This window comes from Saccopteryx leptura, chromosome 5 (genome assembly GCF_036850995.1).
Source record: "Saccopteryx leptura isolate mSacLep1 chromosome 5, mSacLep1_pri_phased_curated, whole genome shotgun sequence".
Classification (NCBI taxonomy): domain Eukaryota; kingdom Metazoa; phylum Chordata; class Mammalia; order Chiroptera; family Emballonuridae; genus Saccopteryx; species Saccopteryx leptura.
Genome location: NC_089507.1, coordinates 36,645,569 through 36,670,241, shown reverse-complemented (window position 1 = coordinate 36,670,241; position 24,673 = coordinate 36,645,569). Strand labels below are relative to the sequence as shown.

Here is a 24,673-nt window from a genome sequence, read left to right as displayed (position 1 = left end):
TTTCTCTTGTGATATTTTTCTTTGATCCATGCATTACTTAGAGGTATGCTGTTTAATTTTCAAATATTTGGATATCTAAATGTTACTAATTTAGAATTGAATTCCATTGTGGTTAGGGAATTATATTCTGTATGATTTCAATCTTTCCTAATTTATTGTAACATGTTTTAAATCCTAACACATGGTCTGTCCTCTTTTTTTTTTTTTTTTTAAGTGAGAGAAAGGGAGATAGAGACAGATTTCTGCATGCACCCCGACCAGGATCCACCTGGCAACCCCTGTCTGGTGCCAGTGCTGGAATCAACTGAGCTATAACTCAGCACCTCAGGCTGTCACTCAGAGCAGCCGAGCTGTCCTCAGCACCTGGGGCTGATGCTCAAACCAGTTGAGCCCCTGGCTGCAACCAGGGAAGAGGGATAGAAGGGGGAAAGGGAGGGGATGAGAAGCAGAGGGTCACTTCTCCTGTGTGCCCTGACCATGGATCAGACCTGGAATGTCTGCACACTGGCCAATACTCTATCCTCTGAGCCAGCCAGCCACCCAGAGCATGGTCTGTTCTCTTAAATGTACTTGAAAACAGGGTCTCTCAACCTTGGAATTAACATTTAAGATGAGGAAATTCTTCGTTGTGGGGTGCTGTCCTGTGCAGTATAGGTTGTGTAGCAGCATCTCTGGCTTCTGCCTTGTAGATGCCAATAACGTCCTCCAAGTTGTAACAATGAAAAGGTCTCCAGACGTTGCCAGATGTCTGCTGGCAGGCTGTTTGCTGAGAATCACTGAGTTGAAAAGATGTATATTTTGCAGTTGTTACTCATAGTATTCTATAATTGGTCAGAAGGTCATGGTGGCCAATAGAATTATTAAGATCTTGTGTTTTTTTAATCACTTTGACTCCAAGTTTTCTATCAATTGCTGAGAAAGGGGTTAAAATATGTTTGTGGGATTGTTTTATTCGTCTTCTAATCCTATCAGTTTTTGCTTCATTAATTTCTTACTTTTTAAAAACAACTTTTAAGTATAATTTATATACCATCAGTGCATGCATTCAGTGGTTTTTAGACAGTAATTTGATGAGTTGTACAACAGTCATCACAGTCGAGTTTGAAAGCCCTGCCATCACACCAGTGCGGCCCCTTGCGTCCCACGGCTAAGCTCTGGCGCAAGCCCCAGGCCACCGCTGAGCTGGTTTATGTCTTTTAAATATTTGCCTTTTCTGGTCATTTCATATAAATGGAATCAAGCAATATGTGGTCATTCATGTCTTTTTTTTCTTTTTTTTACTTGCATAACATTTTTGAGGTTCATTTGAGTTCTAGCATATGGTTACTTTGTTTTTATTGGGGAATAGTAGCACAGCTTCCTGTGTATTTGAGGCTCTGTCATAAAGGGCTTCCATATTTTTTACTGTTTTTTAGTAAATTTGACACAATTATTAAGAAGTAACCTTTTTTAATTTCTCATAATTTTTTCTAAAATTTATTTTATCTGATATTAATATACCCCACTACAACTTATGTTCACTCTTTACATATTGTATCTTTTTCCATCCATTTACTTTCAACCTATCTGTGTCTTTATATTTAAAGTTTAACTCTCATGGATAGCATATAGCTGGTCTTGCTTTGTTAAAAAGAAATCCATACTGCAGTTTCTGTTGTTCACTTGTAATGTTTGTTGTATTCATGTTTAATATAATAATTGCTGCAGCTGGGTTTGGAGCCCCCATTTTATTATTTGTTTTCTGTTTATTCGTCCTCTGCTTTAGTTGCTGTGTTTCTGTTTCTCTACCTTTTAAAAAATATTATTTTACTATTGATGTTGTGGTTCTAGAGATTGCTATACACTGCCCTTTTTACAGTGCACTGACAGTTAATACTACTATTTCACATAGGAAGCTTATAATTGTCTGGGTTCCTGTTCCTTCTGTCCCCACCTGCCTTGTCCTTCATGCTCTAGCTGTGATGTGCATTACTCCACATGTATTATAAACCCACAGAACAGAACAAAGTCAGAACTGCCTTTCTTCATGTGCCTCGGTCTTTCACAAGGGCCTGGATTTCTACCTGGTGTCCTTTGCTTTAGCTGGAAGAACTCTAACCTTTCGTGTAGTGCACTTCTGTTAATAAGGAATTCTCTTTTGTTTTGCTTTCATTCTTGAAGGGTATATTCATAGGATATTCTTTATTGATAGTTTTTTCTTTCAGCACGTTAAAGAAGTTGTTCACCTCCTGGACTCCATCTGTAATTTGTGACGAGAGGACATATTCCAACAGATTTATTCTCTTGTAATGTGTCATTTTTCTCTAGGTGTTTTTAAGATTTGCTTCTTACCTTTGGCTTTTGACAGTTTGACTATGGTGTGCTTTGGTTGACTCTCTTTGTATTTATCATACTTGGTGTTTGTTGTGTATCTTGAAATCTATAAATGTATGTCTTCCACCAAATTTAGGAAATATTCAGCCATTTTTGCCCTATTTATCTCTCCTTCGTGAACTCTAATTATATGTATAATGTTATTTAACAGGTCTTTGAGTATCTGTTAATTTTTATTTAAATTTTTTTTATTCTCATTGGATAATTTCTATTGACATGTCTTCAAGTCCACTTGATCTTTCCTCTTTCATTTCCAGTTTGCTGTTGAGTTCATTCAGTGTATTAATTTTTCAATTTTGTAATTTCCATTTGATTTTTTTATTTTATATTGTTTCTATTTCTCTGTTGAAATTTTTTTGTTGTTGTTCATTGTGAATTGAACATAGTTCAATTTTCTGAAGATAGTTATACCAGTTTCTTTAAAATCCTTGTTTGCTATTTCCAACATCTGGGTCATCTCAAGATTCCTCTCAGTTGTTTTATTTTTAAAATGTCTTCCATTTGCCTGGTTCTTCACAGATTGTAAGTTTGGATTGTATCTAGGATACCGAGAATGTCAGATTTGACACTCTGGATTCTGTTTGTTTTTTTCAATGAGTATTGAGTTTCTTTAGTTTTAGCAGGCAGGTAACTTGGTTGGGCTCAAACTATAAACTCTGTTTCTTAGGCAGCAATTTGACTTAGGTCAGGCCTTTTGTCTCTAGCTGAGTTGCTGTGATTGTACTCGGGGTATGTGCAACTCAGGGTCAGCCAAAGATTTGGGCAGGCAGGCAGGCAGAGTGAAGGATTCTTTCCTTTCTTTCCAGTGGACATGGTTCCCAGATTCAGTTTTCTGTGTCCTAGACCAGAAAGACTGCATTTCCCACCCCCAAAGATCCCAGGTAAGGGCTGTGGAAATCTGAACTTGTGCTCTGCCCCTCTCCTCCAAGTGTGGACTCCCCACCTGCCTGTTTGTGTTCACTCTCCAATGCCTTCAGGCAACAGCATTTTGTACTTTTCTTAGTTTATAGTTTTCTGGGGGAGAGTTGGAATGCCAGAATCTTACTAATTACTGAAGCCAGTCTTTTGAAGTTTCATTTTAGTATGGGAGAAACAGACAACACACAAATAAAAATAGATTATTTATAATGTTAAATATAGTAAGTTCTCACTTAATGTCATCTATAGGCTCTGTGACTTTAAGTGACACAATGTATACTGAAACCAATTTTACTATAGGCTAAATGATATAAACAAGAGTTAAGTTCCCATGGCATCTCACCCATAATGTTTTAATGAAAAGATGTTGAACAAAAAACCACATTATTAAAGGACTTTCTATAGTTGTACTAGTTAGCTGTTACTTTGTGACAAACTACCCCAAAAGTCTGAGACCTAAATCCACAACTATTTATTATTGTAATTCATGCAACTGTGGACTTGGCTGAACTAGTGTTTGTATTTTGTCTGGCTCACTCACATGTCTGCAGACCAGCTGGGGCTTGGCTCTAGGCTGGGCTTGGCTGGCTACCCTAGTCAGAATCACTCTGCTCTGTGGGTCTCTTGTTGTCTCTCTGGGAATAGTGGGCTAGACTGGGCCAGTCTTTCTTATGGTGATGACAAAAGGACAGAGAGTAATTTAATAAGTGCTTATTTAGCCCTTGTTTATAATGTGCCTTCTAACATGCCACTGGCCAAAGCAAGTCACGTGGCTGAGCTCTGAATCAAGGATGGGGAAACATCTTGAGGAGAAGATCTGTAAATTCATGTGGCAAAGAAGCTAGTATAGGCAATTTGGGGTCTTTCATTTGTTCTTTCTACCATAGCAATAAGTGCCATAAAAATTAAATTGGTGTGACAGAGACAAGGGGTATATGTGTATATGTGTGCAAATATTCAGGGGTGGGCAAAAGTGGGTTTATAGTTATTCATAAGGAAAATAATACAATAATAAACTGTGTTTCACATAGTCACAATTGTAAATCTACTTTTGCTCACCCCTTTATATAGGCCTTTTTAAAAAAATATACAAAGTTGGAATTAATTTATATAATTGTGTAGCCAACTTTTTATTTAATATGATACCTATAATGTAGTAAACTGCTTCTAACTTTCTGACCGTTTTAGATCATTTAAATTTGTCTACCCACCATGATTTGTTGGGTGCTTGCTTTTTAATTTTTATATATTTTTTATTTTTCTGTTGATTTGAAAGAGAGAGGAAGGTGGAGAGAGGGTGGGTAGGGGGAGGAAGAGAGAGAGAAGCACTAACTCATTGTTCTACGTAGTTGGGCACTCTTTGGTCACTTCTCATATGTTCCCTGAGCAGGGACTGAACATGACGTTGCCCTGCTGGGACGAGGCTCTATCCACTGAGCCACCCAGTCAGGGTGAGTGCTTACTTCTTAAAGCACTTTACATGAATTTATAGCATCCTTAAAACAGCCTTGTGAAATAGGTACTCTTCCTGTCCTCACTTTACAGATGAGGAAACTGGGGTACAGAGAGGCTAAGTAACGGGCTGGAAGTGGTCACTTTATGAGGGCAGAGATAGGGTGTGAAGCTGTCCAGGCTGTCTCTATACACATTTTTGTGTAACTTATGCAAGTATAAAAGATTGTGTTCATAGCTCTGAATATTTCTTTAGGTAATTTTCTAGCAGTGGAGTATTGGGTCACAGGGTAACTGTCACACTTAAAGGAGTATTATTTTCATTTTGTTGCCAATTGACTGAGCATCTCAGGGTTGTCACAGGAATAATTTGACCTCCCACTCCAAGACAGTGAAATGCTAGGCTCGCTGGTGAACTGCTGGAATATGAACACTTACTTGTGAGCTTCAGTAAGAAGGAGCCCAGAACTGGTGGCGTGCGAGCTGTGGGGACTGAGCAGTAGCCGGGCCAGGGAACCGGCTCGGCTGAGAGCAGTCCGCAGTGCGGCGGGCCTGTGTGAGCCATGCCTGCAGGCCAGCTCCAGGTCCACTTGTTGTCACAGACAGCACAGGGTTCTGCAGAGGATGACCCCTTCTCGTATCAGAGGACAGCTGCATGTGTAACTGGTGTGACTCTCCAGCCCATTGCACAGTAGGCTCCCCGGACCCCTCATGCAGTTTGAATGAGCGGACACAGGAAAAGGGGAGTGATCTCAAGGGACTGGCAGAAAGCGCGGACAACCTAGTGGAAGGTGATCGCCGGAGCAGTAGGTTTCTAAGTCTTGTCCTTTTTCCGTTTTCATTTGTATCATTCTGCCAGTCTGAGCTATACAGATATCTGTCTGATAGCCCTGCTGTGGACAGTGGGGGAAATGGATGGAGAAGAAGAGAAACCTGGTTGAGTTTTACTAATTAAAAATTCTGAGTCAGAGCTGGGAGAGAGATATGATTAAGTTGAAAATTTGGAATATACCAAGCCATGTATAACTTTCACTGCAGTTGTGAGTTTTGGTCACTTGTAGGTGTTTAAGGTTCTCTGTCTATTGTGTATTGTGTGCCTAATTTTCTCTCTCTCTCTTTTTTTTTTTTTTGCTTCAGGTTAGTAGCAAAGATGAAGATTTTCTTGATCTTTCTGTTGATGTGGAGCAGAACACATCTATTACCCACTGTCTAAGGTAACCTCATGAATTTTAACTACTCTGAGCTTTTGATCAGGCTAGTAAATAAGTAGGGGAAATAGCCTGTATTTCTTCAGGAAATAATCTTCCTTTCTATTCAACCCATATAATCCTATTTTCTATTTCTTCTTTTCCAAGAGATTTAAAATAAGTATATGTGGTCTGGAGAAAAGTCCTGCCGAGAAGAGAGAGGATCAAGTGGAAGTGATTAGTCATTAAGTTTAAAAATGGGTTTTTAATCTTTAATACAGATGTAGGCTTCCTTTCCCCAGCCCACACATACATACACACATAGTGAATTACACGATTCAGTTAATAAGTGCTGTGGATGCCTGCCATTCCTTTCTTTTTTCTAAGCTGATCTATTCTGTTACTGTAAAAATCATGCCCTCTGAGCCAAGAACCAGTGAGGAAGCTGCCTTTTCCTCCGCTTCCAGCATTGTGTGAGCTGGTTCCTGGGTGCAGGTTTCTCCTCATTAGGACTGAGTGGCGGAAGGGGTCTGCAGTGTCAGACCAGTTCCTGCCCGGGGTAACTACAGGCACTGTGTGTTTAAATTGTGCTCAGAGTTGCTGTACAGACATGGTTTCCTTCTCCCCTCCTCACTGCCTTCTGCCCTCTCCTCTTTGCAACAAGAGGTTGTGAGAGCTTAGGATTAGCCTGGCCCTGTCCTGGACACTGGAAATAGAGGAGTGAGCGCCAGACACGCCTCTCACAGCGCTTGCAGTCCGTGGGGTCCGCAGACGGTGATCAGTACTTTGAAGGAAATTAAGTAGGTATAGAATGGGGGAACCAGGGTAGACCTAGTGATCAGGCGGGTCTCCCGTTGCTTAGGGCACTGCAGCTCAGAGACATTGAAAAAAGTTTTTTTATAAATTATTTTTATTGATTTTATAGAAAGAAAAAGGGGGAGAGAGAGACAGGAGCATAGATGTGTTCCTGTGTGTGCCCTGACTGGGGATTGAACCGGCAACCTCTGTGCTTCGGGACAGTGCTCTAACCAAATGAGCTGTCCAGCTACGGCCAGAGATACTTGATAGTGTCCTAACAAGGCTCTGTTGACTTTTATCAGTAGGAGCAAGGTGACAGAATTGTTCTTTCAGGAGTGCAGGTTACTTGGAACATTATAGAAGATATAGATTAAAGGACTTGCTGTGGCAGTTGGCTGTAAGAAAGTCACCTTTCAGGGCTAAGGCACCAACTCCAACGTGGAAGAGCTTGGTTCGTCCGGGTGTAATGCACTGTGTGAGCTGGGGGCAGATTGTGCTCCCATTTCCCAGGAGTCAGACCCCACTGAGATTGTTTTTAAAGTTTCCCAGGTGATTCTAATGAGCAGCCATGGGAACCACTGCTGTAGATTCTAGAACAAAGCTTCGCCACTGGTGCGCCATGGAAAGTGGGTTGCAGGTGCGTATGACCCCCTTGGCTCCTTAGAGACTGGGCAGAGCAGTGGGCAGCCACATCAGTTTCCCGCAGCTCCTTCTGTGTAGTACCATTTCCTGTGTGGGTCCTGGCATGAAAATGATCAGGAAGCATTGCTTGAGAAATTTTTACTTTTTGAGAGAGAGAGAGAGAGAGAGAGAGACAGTAAGGGAGAGAAATAGCATCAGCTTATAGTTACTTCACTTTAGTTGTTCATTGATTGCTTCTCATATGTGCCCTGACTGGGGGGATGCAAGCCGATCCAGTGACCCCTTCTCAAGCCAGCAGCCTTGGGCTCAACTTAGTGACTTTGGGCTTCATTTTGGGATCATTTTGATGATCCTGCACTCAAGCTGGTGATCCCATGTTCAAGCCAGCGACCCTGCATTCAGTCTAGTTGAGCCTGTGTTCAAGGTTTTTAACCTGGGACCTCAGTGTCCCAGGTTGACGGCTCTATCCACGGTGCCACCACCAGTCAGGCTGTATGAGAATTTTTAAAAATCTGTTTTTGAATTATTATGTTGAGTGGAATAATTAAGATTTTAGTTTTTAAAAAATGTATCAAATATAGACATTAACTTGGACATGATAGCTGCCTTTATAGTATATGACCTTCCTATTCATGAAAATAATCCTTCTCCATTTTTTTATGGTTTCCTGTATATATTTTCATAAGGTTTTATAGTTTGCTTTCTTTATAAAGGTATGTATTTTATATTAGATTTGTTTGGCCTTGGCTGGTTGTCTCAGTGGTAGAGCCTCAGCCTGGCATATGAATTCCCAGGTTTGATTCTTGGTCAGGGCACACAGGAGAAGCAACTATCTGCTCCACCCCTCCCCCTTCCCTTTCTTTCTCTCTATCTCTCTCTTCTACTCCCGCAGCCATGGCTTGGTTGGAGCAAGTTAGCCCCAGGCTCTGAGGAAGGCTCTGTGGCCTTGCCTGAGGCACTAAAAATAGATCAGTTGCCAAGCAACAGAGCAACATCCCCAGATGACAGAACATTGCCCGTTAGGGGGCTTGCTGGGTGGATCCTAGTCAGGGCGCATGCAGGAGTCTGTCTCTCTGCCTCCCCGCTTTTTACTTAAGAAAAAAAAAAAAAGATTTGTTCCCAAAGTATATTTTTAAATAGTGCTATATTGTCACTATGACTCTTTTGAAAGAAGTACTAAGAATTTTGTGCTTTTTTTCTAACCTTGTCTTAGCTTTAGTAATTTATCCTGAGTGTTAGAAAGATGTCTCTACTCTCTCCTTCCCCTTTGATTTTTTTGAAAAGTTTCCGCAACCTTTGTTGCCTGCTTTTGCTCCAGCAGTTATACAAAAGCCGCTGGCAGACCTGGTCTGCCTCAGGGTTTCCTGCTGGGGCCCTCCCCCTTTCCTAACTTGGTCTTATTCCAACCCTCGTACAGACCCCCTAACGCATTGCCCTGCCTCTCATGGCAACATGCTTCCGGCCAGCTGGGCCTGGGCAGGCTGGTGGTTATTTGTCAACTGGGTCCTTAAATTAGGTACTGACTTCTGCTATATTTCTGCCTATCTGGTTCTACAAATACTGCAGAAAACTGTCTTTGAGAAGTAAGAGTGAGTAAAACGTGTCCATTCCTGTTCATTGCTCTGCAGCCATGGTTAGTCTGGTTCTCTAGCTGGATAAAGAGGCTTGTCTGTGGTGGGTGGGCCACGGGTGTGACTCTCCACCATCACCCATGCTCACGTTCCCTCTGCCCTGCCCTCACCTCATCCACTCAGTCATTCCGTGCCCGCCAGGAAATGTTCATACATCAGTTACTGCACTGCAGAGTCAGCCCACACTCATTCAGCCAAATTAGACTATTATGCACCAAGCACTTGAAATTCAGGGATTGAGTATAATTGCCTTCTAGATTATTTCCTTGCCTTTTGACCTCCTCCAGTTCTTCCTCCGTGGCGCTGCTAGAAGTGGCCTTTTTAAAAAGCACTGTCTGATTCTCTCTCTCTCTCTTTTTTTTTTTTTGCTAAAACTGGTGAGTGGTACTTACCAGAGCCTCAGGGGCCACACCAGCTGCCCTGCAGTGGGCCACCCTCACCTGAGAGCCCCTGCTGTGGCGTTCTGTTCTCTCTGTCCCTCCGCAGCCCTTGCCTCTAACCCGCCCTGCGCACTCCCCTCTCTGAGAACTGACCCTGGGCTCCTTGGGAACACATGTCTCTAACCCGCCCTGCGCACTCCCCTCTCTGAGAACTGACCCTGGGCTCCTTGGGAACACATGTCTCTAACCCGCCCTGCGCACTCCCCTCTCTGAGAACTGACCCTGGGCTCCTTGGGAACACATGTCTCTAACCCGCCCTGCGCACTCCCCTCTCTGAGAACTGACCCTGGGCTCCTTGGGAACACATGGGAACATCCTGAACTACCCTAACCCGGCTCAGGCTCATTTCTCCCTCCCCTGGGCTCTCCCCCGGGCTCTCCCCTGGACTCTGTACACACGCCTGTCTTCGTTCTTTGGTTCAGCCGGCACGCATTAGTGAGTGGTGCCATGGTGCCATGCCTCGGGGCTGCTTTCGGTGTGGGGCTGGGTGTGGGGCTGTAGCGGTAGTGAGCACACCGGTCACGGCCCAAAAGGGGGAGGCGGGTGGTAAGTGAATGTGAGGATGGATTCAGATAGCGGTAAGTGCTCGGAAGGAAACAGGATGGAACTGGGGTAGGAGCTTAGGGGGTCTGGAGGGATAGGCACTGAGGGGCTTTGGAGAGATTGGGCAGGGGAGTCTTCTCGCAAGAGGTAACATTTCCACTGAGCTCTGAGTGAGTGAAGCCAGCATGGAAACCTCTGGAAAGGAGCAGTTAATGCAGAGACTACAGTGTCTGTGAGTGCCCCGAGGCAGAGAGAGCGCTGAACTGGAGCTGCAGGAGAAGCCTGGCCGGGGGGCCGGAGCAGAGCGAAGGAAGCCGGGCCGGGCGGAGATGAGGTCAGAGGAGCGGTCACAGGTCCGAAGGTGGCTGGGCTGGCCGCTGTGGCAAGGGGTTTAGATTTTATTCCCACGGGCACTGAGGAACTGTCGGAGGGTTTAGGCAGGGCAGTCAGTCGCGGGAGGTGATTTGTGTTGCAGCTGCCCTGAGCACCCAGTGCCGGGACTGGCGCACCTGCCCGCGTCCCTGGTGGGCTGAGCTGGGACGGCTCTGCGAGTCTCCAGCCTTCCTTCCCGGGGCTGCTGCTCAGTATTTGGGGATTTAGTGACCAAACAATCCATGTTTTCTTTTGATGAGCTCTGTTTAAGTGGTTGAGTCCTGCGTACCATGTAAATAATAACATTTTCAATCTAATGAACTGTGATCACTCTGGTGCTGGGACACTCCTGTGCGTTGGGAAATGTCACAGACCTTTCCCAGACCCCGGGTGTTATCATAGTCTGGATGTTCTTTTCAGCCTTTGAAGCAGCATCACAGGAATGTTAAATAGATTCTCAGTGACCAGAAACGAATGAAAAGCTGTGACATTTAAAAAAATGGAGACTATAAGTAGGCACTAAGTCAAATACAGATATAACACCACAGTGACATTTGTTATCAACAGGAGGCCAACTGAAGTTCATACCATCCGGGTGTGGGGAGGTGAGGAGCAGGGCCAGTAGGAAGTAGGCGTCTCCTGATCATTCGGGACTTTCTTAGCTCAGTATGAAAGCAGTTGTATATGATTTAAACTTCATTATCCTCACTTTTGTGCTTTTGGGAACATAGACCACCTGAGGTGTACTGTTTTTTAGTAACTTACAGCAATGCCACCTTGCATTTTATATGATGACCTTTTTGGACTCAACTTCACGGTGGACGTTTACTACAGTTAGTATTTTTCTGTTATAATTTACATCTCCAGTTGACAGGGATTCTCTGTTAAACCCTGAGTTTTTTTTGTGACTCAACTGGAAACATCTCTGTGTCCCATTAAATAACAGCTGTACTTGAAACTCTCCCATGGTCCAGCCCAGCGGACGTGGTCTAATGGCGTCATAGCTCCTGCTTGTAGGGGGCTCTTTCCTCATCACTTCTTCGCCCACACTCACTTAATAAGTACGCTACAGGTTATAGAGGGATGAAAAATGTGGTGTACCAAGCCCAGTTTGTTCTTTTTAAACGGTAAATATTTTTCTTTGCAGAGACTTCAGCAACACAGAAACACTGTGCAGTGAACAGAAGTACTATTGTGAGACGTGCTGCAGCAAACAGGAGGCCCAGAAAAGGTGCGCGAGGGTGCCGCTCAGGAGGGGGGCGTGGTGTCCGGACGGGCCAGCCCGCGGAGTGCCGTGGGCTCCTAGCCGAGGAGCTGTGGAGAAGTCAGTTACCTTCCTCGCCGGTAATAAAAACTAGGATGAGAGTGCCAACGTTGGAGAGTTTTCCATTTGTCTGATTATTTGCTCGTTTGTTTATTCATGTATTCATTCAAATAAATTCAAGTTTTATTGAGTGCTGCTATGTGCCTGACACAATGCTGGGTGAACAAGTGGAGATCAAATATAATCACTCCTCTTGGGGATAAAGACAGATTCTATAAAGGACAGCATGTTACATAACATACAGTAGTAACTAATTAACCTTGTTAGTGTTGCCTAATAATTAGAAGTTCTTATTTAGAAGGTATAAGAGATTAAAAAATGAATATTTAATAGGAAATCAATAGCACATCAGTTACGTGGATACATGATAAGAAAGTTATCAGGTTCTGAACTGATGGAGGACCCAGTGTTGCCCATCTTTCTGTCACCAGCAGGCAGCCAGGTACAGGACAACTCTTGGACAATTTGAGATACTCAGTGATTCCCTGTTATTTCCCCCCAGAAGCCTTGTGAAGACACTGTGAGTCAAATCGACCCTGCCCGTGGTTGTGGAGTACTTCTGGTAACGCAGAGATGCTCACTAGTGCCATCTAAACCTTCAGGGGTCTAGAGCTGAGGATGGACTAGTTTCTCTGCCCAGCCTCCCCGCCCTTCTCCCCCAGACTTCCGCCTCTTTCCTTGCTTCATCTTAACTTACAGAAAAGGTTAGCAGTTTTGGCAGGCGGACTGGAGGCGGTAGGTTGTGATCTCTTACTAGCGGACAGGGGAGTTCGCTTCTGCTCCCGTTCGTATAATCTAAGTCCGTGTAAGGCCAGCCCAGGTCTCTTCTGTGACATGGGGTGTTTTCTCTTCAGCCCGGGGGGTCTTCTACATGAAAACGTTATGTGTTCCTGTGAAATACAGGGTTCCCCGTAATTCAAATGTTTTTGCTAATGTTGTTATTTGGCTTATTTTTTATGAACAGGGTTTTTAACTTACTAGATTCCCAAATAATACTCTCTTAAAATTTGTCCTTTTCAAATATACATTGAAAATGTACATAAGCTGAACAGAATTTACACTAACTCAGGACATGCGTAGCCTGGGGCCCTGGGAGGTGATGGAAGAGTCTCTGTTCTAGCAGTGGTAACCACATAAGCTGTTGTCTTGGTGACTTTTTACCAAAGGATGCTAATGGCTCTAGTGAGAAAAGCTTTCGGTGTTTATGTCAGTTAGGGGTACTGCACCAAACAACAGTTCCTTTCCTGTGCTTTCTCAAAGCCAGTGTACTCAGGTACAGGGAGCTCAGAGCAGAAAGCAGCATTGCCCAACCTGGTCACAGAAAACCCCACGTCGGTAACATCTCCAGTGCTCTCAGGAGCCCAGTTTGGGAAATGGGGCCCTCAGCCAACCCATGCATTTTAATTAATGAGGAAACTGAATCAGAGAAAGGAAATGACTTGCCCAAGAGCACAAAAGGCATGAGAGTGAACCTGGTGTGTTGGGGGTTTTTTGTTTGTTTTTTCTTTTTGGTTTCTGAAAGAAACAGAGGGACAGGCAGAAAGGGAGAGAGATGAGAAGCATCACCTCATGGTTGTGGTATTTATTTTAGTTGTTCATTGATTGCTTTCTCATACATGCCTTGGCCAGGGGGCCTCCAGCCAAGCCAGTGACCCCTTGCTCAAGCCAGCAACCTTGGGCTCAAGTCAGTGACCATGGGGTCATGTCTATGATCCCGCACTGAAGCCGTTGGCCTGGGGTTTTGAACTTGGGTCCTCGGCATCCCGGGTCAACAGTCTACCCACTGCGCCACCACCTGGTCAAGTGCGTTTGGTTTCTTGATGCCAGCAGCTCGCAGTGTCTGAACATCCCACTGGTTCTCAGACCTGGAAGTCCAGACACATCCTTCTGCTTGTCCTCTCCTCAACTTCCTTTTCCCAAAAGCTGTCACCCCTCCCCTGTGTTATCCAGGAAGGGTGGGGAGAGGATTGCCCAAATGCTGTTCCCCCTGGGAAGCAGAGGGCAGTGACAGAGAGCAATTGCAATCCTATTTTTATTGGTACTGAAATTCTGTAATGTCTCCTTTGACCAGCTGAGAGCCACTGTTGCATTCTTCTTTTGCTAACTGTGCTGCAGTTAGCCGAGGGTGCAGGATACGTCTGCTCTGCGCAAGCGAGCATACTTGTCGTCTTGGGAGTAGTTTGGTTATTTGCAGTTGGTTAGACCCATCCTGAGCTCCATGTGTGCAGGCAATGGTGGATTCTGTGTCCCTAACAGGAGTCAAGTACAACTGATTACCTCCCTCATGGTCTCTTAGGATGAGAGTGAAGAAGCTGCCCATGATTTTGGCTCTGCACCTAAAGCGGTTCAAGTACATGGAGCAGCTGCACAGGTACACCAAGCTGTCTTACCGTGTGGTCTTCCCGCTGGAACTCCGGCTCTTCAACACCTCCAGCGACGCCGTGAACCTGGACCGCATGTACGACCTGGTCGCTGTGGTGGTTCACTGTGGCAGGTAAGGGCCAGCAGGCAGCGGGGTGCGCGTGAGAAGTGCGAGGGTCGCCCCTATGCCGAACTAGCTCACCTGGGCCTTTCCCGAGCTGTGAGGCTCAGTAACAGTGGGACTTTTGGGGATCTCTTCCAAGTCCTTCCAAGTTTATGTATCACCTCAAAATAAATATAAAAAATAAAAATAAACGGCAGTATAATAAGATAATCTGAATGTCTGTCATAAGGGAAATAATACATCTCCATTGGTTATAAATAATGCTTGGTAGGAGTTTGAAATAACATGGCGGCTATGATTTTAATTTTTAAAAAAGCCAAGTTACATACTATGTGACTTCATAAGTATTTTAAAATATATGGATAAAGACTAGAAGCGGTAGATCAGAGTTAATAATTTTTTGGCATTTTAAATGATTAAAAGTACTCTTAAAAAATATTCTTTATGCACATTTTCAGTCTTTGCCCAACATTCTATAAGAAGTACATAATCAAAGAAGAGAGGGTAAGAGAGAGAAGACCCCCAGATACACGAGAGCAAAGTGTTTTGCTGAAAATCCTTTGATCAAATACTTTTATTCCACAATTTGGAGGAAGGTCTAAATATGGAAAAGCCTGTTGTGAATTCACCTCTTGTTATCAGTTGCTCAGCCGAGGTCAGGTTTATGTTCCCTTCCTGGGTGGGCACGCTTTGCCCTGCCCTCGCAGGTTTGGGGTCGGCCATGCCTCAGAGCGGGTGTCTTTTCCTCTCCATCTGCTGGGATTGGATCGTGGTGAATGGACCATTACCAAGAGGTTCACGGCTCAACGTGGAGGAATGGAATGATGTACAAGGGTGGATGGTGCCGGGAACTGAACTCCACATCTGAAGCACCCATTTTGTCCTTTGCGTGTTAACTTTAAGTTGCTAGTAAGTTACATTTATCGGCCAGGTATAAGCCAGCTTTGTGTTTTCCTTGAGGAATAAATAGTTCTGACAGTTATTCTTTTTTTTTTTTTTTTTTTGACAGAGACAGAGTGTCAGAAAGAGGGACAGATAGGGACGGACAGACAGGAAGGAAGAGAGATGAGAAACATCAATTTTTTGTTGCAGCACCTTAGTTGTTCATTGTTGCTTTCTCATATGTGCCTTGACCAGGGGTCTACAGCCAAGCCAGTGACCCCTTGCTCAAGCTGGCAACCTTGGGCTTTAAGCCAGTGTGACCTTGGCCTCAAGCCAGTGACTCCATGTTCAAGCTGGTGAGCCAGTGCTCAGTCTGGATGAGCCCGCGCTCAAGCCAGTGACCTCAAGGTTTCGAACCTGGGTCCTCCACGTCCCACGTTCTGTCCACTGCACCACCACCTGTTCAAGCCTGATAGTTACTCTTTTAAAGACGTAGGGAGTCCAGTGATTGGGGAGCTAGCCAGGAACACTGGGTGGGACCCCAGCAGTGGGGAGGAGGGGTTTTTGGAGAAGCAGAGCCTGGAAAGCATTGTGGCCACAGCGGGCACTGTGACAGGTAATGGGGCAAACTCTCGTGTGTGTTGGGGATGTGTGGGTTTTCAGTATGGGTCTCTGTGTGTGCCAACTCATCTCTGAAAATACTGGTGAGGACAAGGCAGAGACCCATTTCGGGGACTGGGTGATGAGCGAGAGGTTGGGTTTTGGAACAGTCAGCTTCTGGGGACACAAGGTCAGAGCAGCCCTGGCAGTGAGGATGCGTTGGCGTCGAGCCATGCATGCTGCTCACCAGGATTCTTTAAATTCTTCCACACTGGAGGTACAAGTGTTCCGATCCATAAGCAGGGCTGGCGGGGCCCTGGGAAGCTCTGGCATTAGGGATCCGAGCCCCTTCCTACTCTATGCCAGGATCTCCTGGTCCACGCTGGCACTGGGCGCACGGCCTCACTCACTGATTTCTACTGCAAGTGTATTTTGAACCCTGGTTTCCTGGGTTTCAGGGCAGGATCTGAAGGTACAGCAATGAACGAGACACAGAGGGTGCTGCCCTCATAAAGCCGAAGATCTAGTGGGAAAGGTAATGCACAAGTAAACAGCAACCTGCCGCAGCCAAAACAAACAGACCGCTGCAAAGCGACCTGTGGTTTTGATTCATGCTATGAGGATTGAAGGGGCGAGGAGAGAGCCAGGGGAGGGTCCTCTTCAGGGGAAGTGATCTGCAAAGATTTATCTAGGAAGGTGACATTTTAGCTGTGGCCTCAGGGAGGGCATGGGTCAAGAATGCAGACATTGGGGGAGGATCTTTTCAGGCAGTGACAGCAAGTGCAAAGGCAGGACAAGAGAAGGGTGACGTGTGTGAAAACAGAAAAAGCCAGTGGGCTGGCGCTCAGAGGGAGGGGTAAAGAGTGGGTGGATGAGGCTGAAGAGAGGCAGGAACAAACCATGTGGGTCATCTTGTATTTAAAGAATGCAAACACCTGTGGTGGCACAGTGGATAAAGCCATCGACCTGGAATGCTGAGGTTGCCTGTTCAAAAAACCCTGGGCCTGCCCGGTCAAGGCACATATGGGAGTTGATGCTTCCTGCTCCTCCCCTTCTCTCTCTCTCTCTCTCTCTCTTCTCTAAAATGAATAAATAAAAATTAAAAAAAAAAAAAAAAGAATGCAAACAAAGGGAAATTAAGCTTTGCAGCTTTATTGGTACATTGAAAAACAAAACTCTTAATTTAGGTTTAAAATCCTCTCATTTGTGCACATCTAACTGTACCGTACTAGCTGTTTTGTTGTTCTTTCTACTTATTGTGTAATATAAACATTTTTAATTTTAGTCCTTGTTATTATACATTGTATGTTACTAACATCTTTCTGAAAATCAAATCAGATCATATCATTCCTCAGAATTTCCCCGTGTCTTCTTGGCTCACATACAGCAAAGTCCCAGATATTATCCATGATACCCCCTTCCCTCTCTGGCCCCCTGCCTGCCACCCTCCCTGGGTCACTGGGCTGTGGCCTCCTTGCCGGTCTGTGAAAACAGCAAGAGCTATACCTTGCAAGACCTTTGCACTTGCTGATCCCTGTTCCTGAAACTTCCATCTAATAGTCCCATGTCTTGTCCCCCCAGTCATTTCCTTCCTGGAAATTTGCTTCTGCTCAATATCACCTTATCAGAGAGGCCTCCTTTCATCACTGTATGTGGGAGAACACCTTCCCTCTGCACTCACTGTGCATCACTCTACTTTACTTCTTCGTGGCACTTATCACCACTGGACACTTATTTTAATGTGTTTATTGCCTTTTCAACCCCATCTCCACCCCCAAATGAACTTGGTTATGTCCACTGTGTTCTGCCCCTGACAGCCACACCAGGATCTGGCACACTGCAGGTATACAGTGATTCTTAGTATTTGTTGAATATGAAGGTCTGTTTTCCCCAGTGGATTGTGAGTCCTTAGGGAGACAGATGCCTTGTTCATCTTTGCATTCTTTTGTGCCCAGCACAGTGCCGGCACCTGGCCTTTCTTTATACACTGGTCCAGCGAATGTGGCCACAGACCTCACCTATGCCAAGTGTTCTGTCCTGATAGTTTTTTCTAGTGAATCACTGCTTATAAAGAACTACATAGAGTTTATAAAGAGATAAATGTTAGTTAACTTCGTTACTTTTGTTTGTTCTTTTCCAGCGGTCCTAATCGTGGGCATTATATTACGATAGTGAAAAGTCATGGCTTCTGGCTTTTGTTTGATGATGACATTGTAGAGGTTAGTATGCAGAGTGCTCTCCAGTTGTGGTAGGGTGGGGGTGGCATTTTGGAGAATGTGCAGGTGAAATAGACCTGTTTCTCATAATCTGACCTTAAAACAACGTCCATTTCTATCAAAACTAAATTCTACGGCTTCCCATTTTCTCTGGAAAGGGAGAAGGGGTGTAATCGTGGACTCATTAATACTGTGTTCTTGTTAACTGATCAGCCATAGACATGGGATCTTTATAGCTCCATCAGTCAGACTTACATATGAGTTCTGTTCCCCAGCGTGAACAAAGCCCTCTATAGTATAGACCCCTGGTCGGCAAACCGCGGCTTGCGAGCCACATGCGGCTTTTTGGCCCTTTGAGTGTGGCTCTTCCACAAAATGCCACGTGCGGGCGCTACCTCAATAAGGAATGTACCTACCTATATAATTTAAGTTTAAAAAATTTGGCTCTCAAAAGAAATTTCAGTCATTGTACTGTTGATATTTGGCTCTGTTGACTAATTAGTTTGCCGACCGCTGGTATAGACCAACTAATAAACTTTGAAGTTCTATTAAAATTCACTATTATACCAAATTTTTCTTGGATTGGTTCTTATTAAAATATTATTTTTCATTCTGTTGGACCTGGAAATCTTATATCACACCCAAGTATCCCATGTGGTGATTTGTTGAAAAGGAGTACTCAGTGGAAAGAATTCCACACTCAAGGACAAGATCTCAGTTAGCCCAGGGGTGAAAGGGCAGGGAGTGGAAGAATCAAGGTTCTTCTCCAGAACCCTCAGTTGACTGTTTGAAAGACAGAAGTCCTGGCTTCTCCAGAAGCTTCCCAGATATGGCTGCTGATCAATGGGAGGGTGGCTTTCTTCCCCAGTGACTTGCCACTTATGTAATCGTGTCCTGCTGCCACGGCTGTGGCATTGCCAGTTTGTTTTTGAAAGTTCCTAGTTGTGATTTTATCGCCAGTAGTATTTTTTACATTTTTCTTGTGCATTCTGTCAGTTTTTATGTCCTTCTCCCAGTAAACATGTTAAACATGTATATTGTTTTATTTCTCTTTTATTGCAGAAAATAGATGCCCAAGCTATTGAAGAATTCTATGGCCTGACGTCAGATATATCAAAAAACTCAGAATCTGGATATATTTTATTCTATCAGTCAAGAGAATAACTTAAAGAACTGTGGGACTAACTCAATGGGGGGAAATGTTCAAAGCACTGTTCCCTGGTTCTCTGCAGACTTTCTCCTTTCCGGCCGCTGATGGTATCACTCCGAGTCTCAATGGTTCGGCTGTGTTAGACTTTCTCTCCCTTTGTTTTTTTTTTTTAATCCATGCAGCACTATTCGTGGTTTTATTTTAGTCTGAGGTAGAGTTAACTGCAATCAGGTTGTAGTAAGATTTATATGAATAACAGTTGCTAATTTTAGGACTGGGTCAATGCGCCACTGGCTGTGTCTGGCTGGATTAGAATGACATCCTAGAATGTCTGCAGTCTATTCTGGGTCTCTGCTGAACTTCCTAAATGGTTTCCAGGGTCTCCTTTCAATACATTCCTTTAACTGGTCCCCGGAAACATTGCTACCCGTTTTGAGCTTCTCTGCCTCTTCCAGAAGGACAGAAGAATTGGGTGGATGTTCACCTTTAGGGCTGCAACGATAGCTTTAAGTTTGTACAGGTGAAATTGTTTAAAAGTGAGTAACCTCAGATACTAAAACCATCCTCCATCCTCCAGGTAGGACAGGGTGAAGAGCTGCTTGTGTGCCCCGGGGCTGTGCTCACTTGTTAGAATTCCCTGGGGCAGGGCAGGTGGGGAGCTCAGGGCAGGCAAAGCCTAGAGGAGGTAGCTTTTGTGGGGAGTAAAAAGTTACTTATCTTTCTACCAAAACCACATTTCAGGAAAATAACTCTTTGCTGTTTGTTTTTAGTGACACTTTGTTCGGTAAGGTCCTGTGAGTTGTATCTGTCCTGTACCTGGCGCTGCTGAGCTTTCCAGGGTCCCTTTCCAGATCTGCTGGTGGTCCGCCGTCAGTGGTGGCAGGGCCGGGACTGCACGGCGGCTGTCCCCGGCGCAGCGCTCCTTAGCGGGTCAGAACCAGCACCATCCTTGATCCGGAAGAACGAAGGCACTGCACCTTGACCACCGTCAAGCCGCGCTGTGTGGCTGTTCACTTTTAAACATTTCAGTCTGTTTACTGAGGCCCTGGCCAGTCCCAGGCCAGCATGGAGCCTTCCCCAGTCGGATAAGAGGGATGATGCGAGTTAGCCCGGCGTGAAGGTGGGCGGAGGGAGTGACGCGGAAGGGCGGAAGGAACCAATTGGCTCAGGCTCCGAGAATGCTTGACAAAGAGTTTTTTGGAAGAACCTCATCTCACCATAATTACTTTTACTTTTTTCACTTTTGTTATATATGTATTTATTAGATCATTTGCGTATTGGTACCTTTATTAAAAGGGTCGATGTGGTGTTTTGCCGTTGAGCTGGTTTTTGGTTTCCTACAAATACTATGAGTCATAGACCTTCCTCTGGGAAGCCCGTTGACTTCCATACACTATAATAAACTGTGAACACGTTCTTTACCTAATAAATCAGCTAACAAACATGGCGAACGTTTGGCATAATGTGAACTAAAACAAAATGAAACTTTAGTGACCATTTTGCAGTAATTAAGGAGCATAGCACTTTATCTAGATAAAAACTGGATTTCTTATCTTGGAAATATCTTGAACTGTTTACTGCTCAGAACTTAAATATCGGCATGCCAACACTTCATTTGTTCATACTTGAAGTGAAATGTTTTGCTTTTCACTGGAGAATTCAAAACAGGGTGATCTTCACGTTATTGATTCATACGAGTGACAAAAATATACCTTGCCTTACTTAGAGGCAAATTCATATTTATAAATATTTTGTCTGTTTTTTCCTCCATGAAACATGCAGTAATCACTTACTGGAAAGGTGAGTTTTTATTGTTTTTAAGGAGAGACACTTTCCACTCGAAGGTGATTGTTATAGGGGACTGTTTGTACTATATATAATTTGACTGCAGGTTGCAAAGTTTAAAAAAATGATGGTGATATCTAATATATTTGGAACTGATTCATAAGAAACACTATTAAAATTATCTTTGAAATGACTCTTGAAGCTAATTTATTAGAAAAAAAATGTTTCCTTTGGAAGCCTGTATAAGTAATATCTAAATGCAAAGTCATAGATTCAGTATTTTTTTTTTTTTTATGTATCAAGGATTTTTTTCCAGTGACTTTACTGAAGTCATTCCTTTTCATAGGAAGGGTTAGTTAAAATTTAGTAGCCGTGGATAGTTTCAGAATAAAAACATAGTAAGTATGGAAGGTGATACAAAGACATTAAAGTGGATGTGTGATGCAGGAAAAGAAGTTTGGGGGAAGACCAGAATGCGCTTACTCTCCAACACTCCATCAGTTTTTTAAACTTTAGAGCTATCTGGTAGTCTCTTCCCCTTCCTCTCCAATTAATGAAACAGACACCAGGCAGCTACATTTCCCCTGGTCATTTCACTTCATATGAAGACAGGAGCATGCACACACTTTCTCACTTCATCCCTCGTTCATCATGCGGAGCAGAGCCCGGTGCGGGATACGTGGGACCATTCTGAGGTCAGTGGGGCACGGGCTGGGCAGCCCTCCCGCACATGGCCAGGGTCATTGTGTCATTTTCTGGCGGGAGTAAAAGCCTGCTGTGGTTTTCTTTCTTTTTTAACTACTGGGTGTTTTAAAATAAGTTACAGTGTTTTACACTTAAAAAAGAGAAGAAGTATTTGCTTATCGGTTACTTACTAGTTTAACATCTAGATTATGGTACAGTATGCTAAAAACAAGTCATTTGTTTAAAGGTAAATTTTGATAAAATGCTGACATCAGTCGTGGTGTGTTGGTGCATTTTCCACTCTGAAGCTGCACGGAGTGCCTAATGTGAAGAGAGCCGAGGAACGACACAGAAGGTGTTGGCTCGAATAGGAGCCAGTCATATTTGGTTTTATAGCCTGGTATATTTTGGATTTCAGATGAAATGGGGGGGCGGTGACAGAAATGATCCCTATATGTTTATTTTCATGGATACCCTTAGTTTCATGGGCATGCCTGACAATGGACTGCATTCTAACTGGAGCATAGGGCTTATTTTAGATATTGGAGTGTAGCTTTGTTACAGATGGATTTTATCTTTAAACATTGCATTTGATTAACTTTGTATATTCACGTGTATTATAATATCATGCACTAAATATTTTGCCTTTGTTTGCTATCAGATGGTCAAGGCATTTATCGGCACTGTTGTGATTCACTCATGTAAATGGCATGGGTCAGGGAAAATGACTTCCTACTTTTATGCCTAATTAAATTTTCTGTTTTCCAGTATTACATTAATTTATTTTGGGCTTCCATTTCTGTGTAACCAAAATAGTTACTGTATGTGTGTGGCATTCATATGACTTTGTTGCTAAAAAAAAAAAATTAGTTTTTATTTAAAATAATGTATACCTTGGTTTTTAAAAATGTAACCAATTCAAGCACTTTAAGCAATAATGTCAATCTTGTGAAATTTCAATCAGTTTAACACCCTGCCTCTAAAAATTGTTTGCAAAAAATAAAAAAGAAAGAATAAATAAATAAATAAAATAGGAATTCCCTTCCTGGAGAATCATATCCAGGTAATGTTACACACATGGACTTAAAATCCTTATAAAAATGTGAGTCCCTGGTAAGTCGTCTCTAGGTAATTATTCCAGACTGAATTTCAAAGCAGTGGAAATGTGAAGTATGTTCTGGTCATTGTAATATATCAAAGCTGTCAAGGCTGACAAAGCCAATGTTCTGAGGACAACTTACTACATTTTTGAGTGAAATGATCAATGGAATTAATCTAGAAACCTGTATCTAGGGAGTAGCAAATTGAGCATATCAGAGGAGAAAGAATCACAGGAGGTCATTAGGCAGCACAATGGATTCCTTAGCTGGAACTTTGCATAGCAAGTCTACCAGTTATGAAATAAAAGATTTGTGCCCCAAATAAGGAAGTGGTGTCCGGTTCTGTGGTCCTGTGAACATCTGGTTTCTAGACAGAGGAGTGCTGTCCTGGCCCTGGTGCACTGACAGCCAGGCCAGGCTTCTGGCGGTTTGTGAGTCACGGGTGCGTGTCACTTCCTACACTGGCCTGCCAGAGTGGGGCAGGTGCGGGGCCATGTCCTGTGGTCTCACAATAGGCCTTGTGGGACCAGGACTCCGCCTTTCTGTGAATATGCCCAGAGTTTTCTCTCCCCAGCCAGACACTCAAGAGGTCCATATGTGGATAGGGGGTTGTCATGTAATACATTTGTTTGGGCCTGATTATGGAAATATAAACCCACAGACCAAGAGCAGGGCCATGTGCCCTTATGTCTCCCCGTTTTGTTTCCATCCACCCATTCTCGGCACAATTAGTGAAGCTAAGGCTCCTGGTTCTAGAGCTCTCTGGTTGAACCGGACTGAGCTGGAGCCGGCTTGTCGCGAGAGTGACTTGTATCCGCCATGAAGGCTGTAGGAAGGAAAGACCGCAAGAAAATGTTTTTCTAGGCTTCCTTTTGTTCACCCATCAAATGGAGTTTACCACCAGCATGATAATTTCTGGAGAGAGAACTGTACCCCAGTTCTCGAAATTTCCCTCTGTTCTCTGTTCAATGATACTTAACCTCCCTTCAACAGTGGCTCAAGTCTTCCATTTCCATTGCCTTATATTCTGATGAACACAAAAATACTTGCTAAGTCATTTTTTTTTCCTGAGGGAAGATTTTGTGGGGATAATACTAAAACAAAGCACTTAGACTTGTCCTAGAGGTGCCCCAGGTGGGGAGATCGTTTTAATTAAGCCATACTGTAGCACCTATATATCCATGGCACTGTGCTTGGAATTGGGGGATAAAACGGTGAAGCAGATAGGACCCTCTTCGTTTCTTCAGGAGAAAAAAATGGTCTGGGGCAAAGATACTTAAATTGTGAAAATGTGGGGTGAGGGACATTCATCACAGTTTGGCATAGGTTTGTATTTGACCTGAGTCTTCCCAAGCAGGCGGGCACTGCTCAGATGGGTACCGTCAGATAAGGCGGGCAGGTTCCATTTTCTCTTGGCTCTGCTTCCTGGACCCCACATGCCTGCCTGCCTGCTCTCAGTGTGGCCTTAGCTTGCTTTAGCTCCTAGGGATGACAGTTTGTCACACAGTGTATACATTGATTACATGGTAGCAAAGGCCTTGAACATCTTGCCTCTTAATTCTCATGTGAAAGAGCCAGAGTATGGAAAGTCTTAGCAGTGGATGTTATGATTCAAATGCCTCAACAGTTTCTTGACATTATCACTAAATGATTGGAACCCAAGTCAATCAGGGTATGAGAGTTGTTAAGCTATGTGACTATTGGCTTACCAGCCTGTGTTCCCTCTCATTCATTCCCTTATGTGTCAGCAGTGCTGTGAACAGAACTCATTAGGAGCTTACAAACAAGTGAAAAATAACTTCATTTTGGTTATGAGACACCAGAGTCAGAAATGACATTAGATTTTGTAATGAAGATTCCTAATTTTGTGCTCATTCCCACATGATGATTCATAATAAAGTATTTATTGACGACCTTTGGTATCACATTCACGTGATTTATGTGGGTGCGTCTTTCACTTTTCCCCCCGAGAGGGAGCAGCGGGTTGTGTTAACGCGGTGTGCAATTCTACAGAAACCTTCATGGGAAGGTTGTACTGGCTGAAATCTTTTTTGTTCTTACCTCCTCACTGAAGTATTACTGAGTTTTCAG

The 24,673-nt window shown here is 43.8% G+C and overlaps 1 protein-coding gene across 2 annotated transcripts in view; it reads left to right on the top strand.

The window, feature by feature from the left end:
- Positions 1–22,468, top strand: part of USP46 (ubiquitin specific peptidase 46) — a 61,635-nt gene extending 39,167 nt beyond the window's left edge. For both annotated transcript variants that reach the window (XM_066384574.1, XM_066384575.1), the window contains 5 exons: positions 5,881–5,957; positions 11,504–11,587; positions 13,977–14,174; positions 17,788–17,866; positions 18,926–22,468. In XM_066384574.1, coding sequence (XP_066240671.1) covers positions 5,881–5,957; positions 11,504–11,587; positions 13,977–14,174; positions 17,788–17,866; positions 18,926–19,027 — 540 coding nt within the window. In that variant the 3' untranslated portion in view covers positions 19,028–22,468. The remainder of the gene's footprint in view (positions 1–5,880; positions 5,958–11,503; positions 11,588–13,976; positions 14,175–17,787; positions 17,867–18,925) is intronic.
- Positions 22,469–24,673: the final 2,205 nt, after the last annotated feature.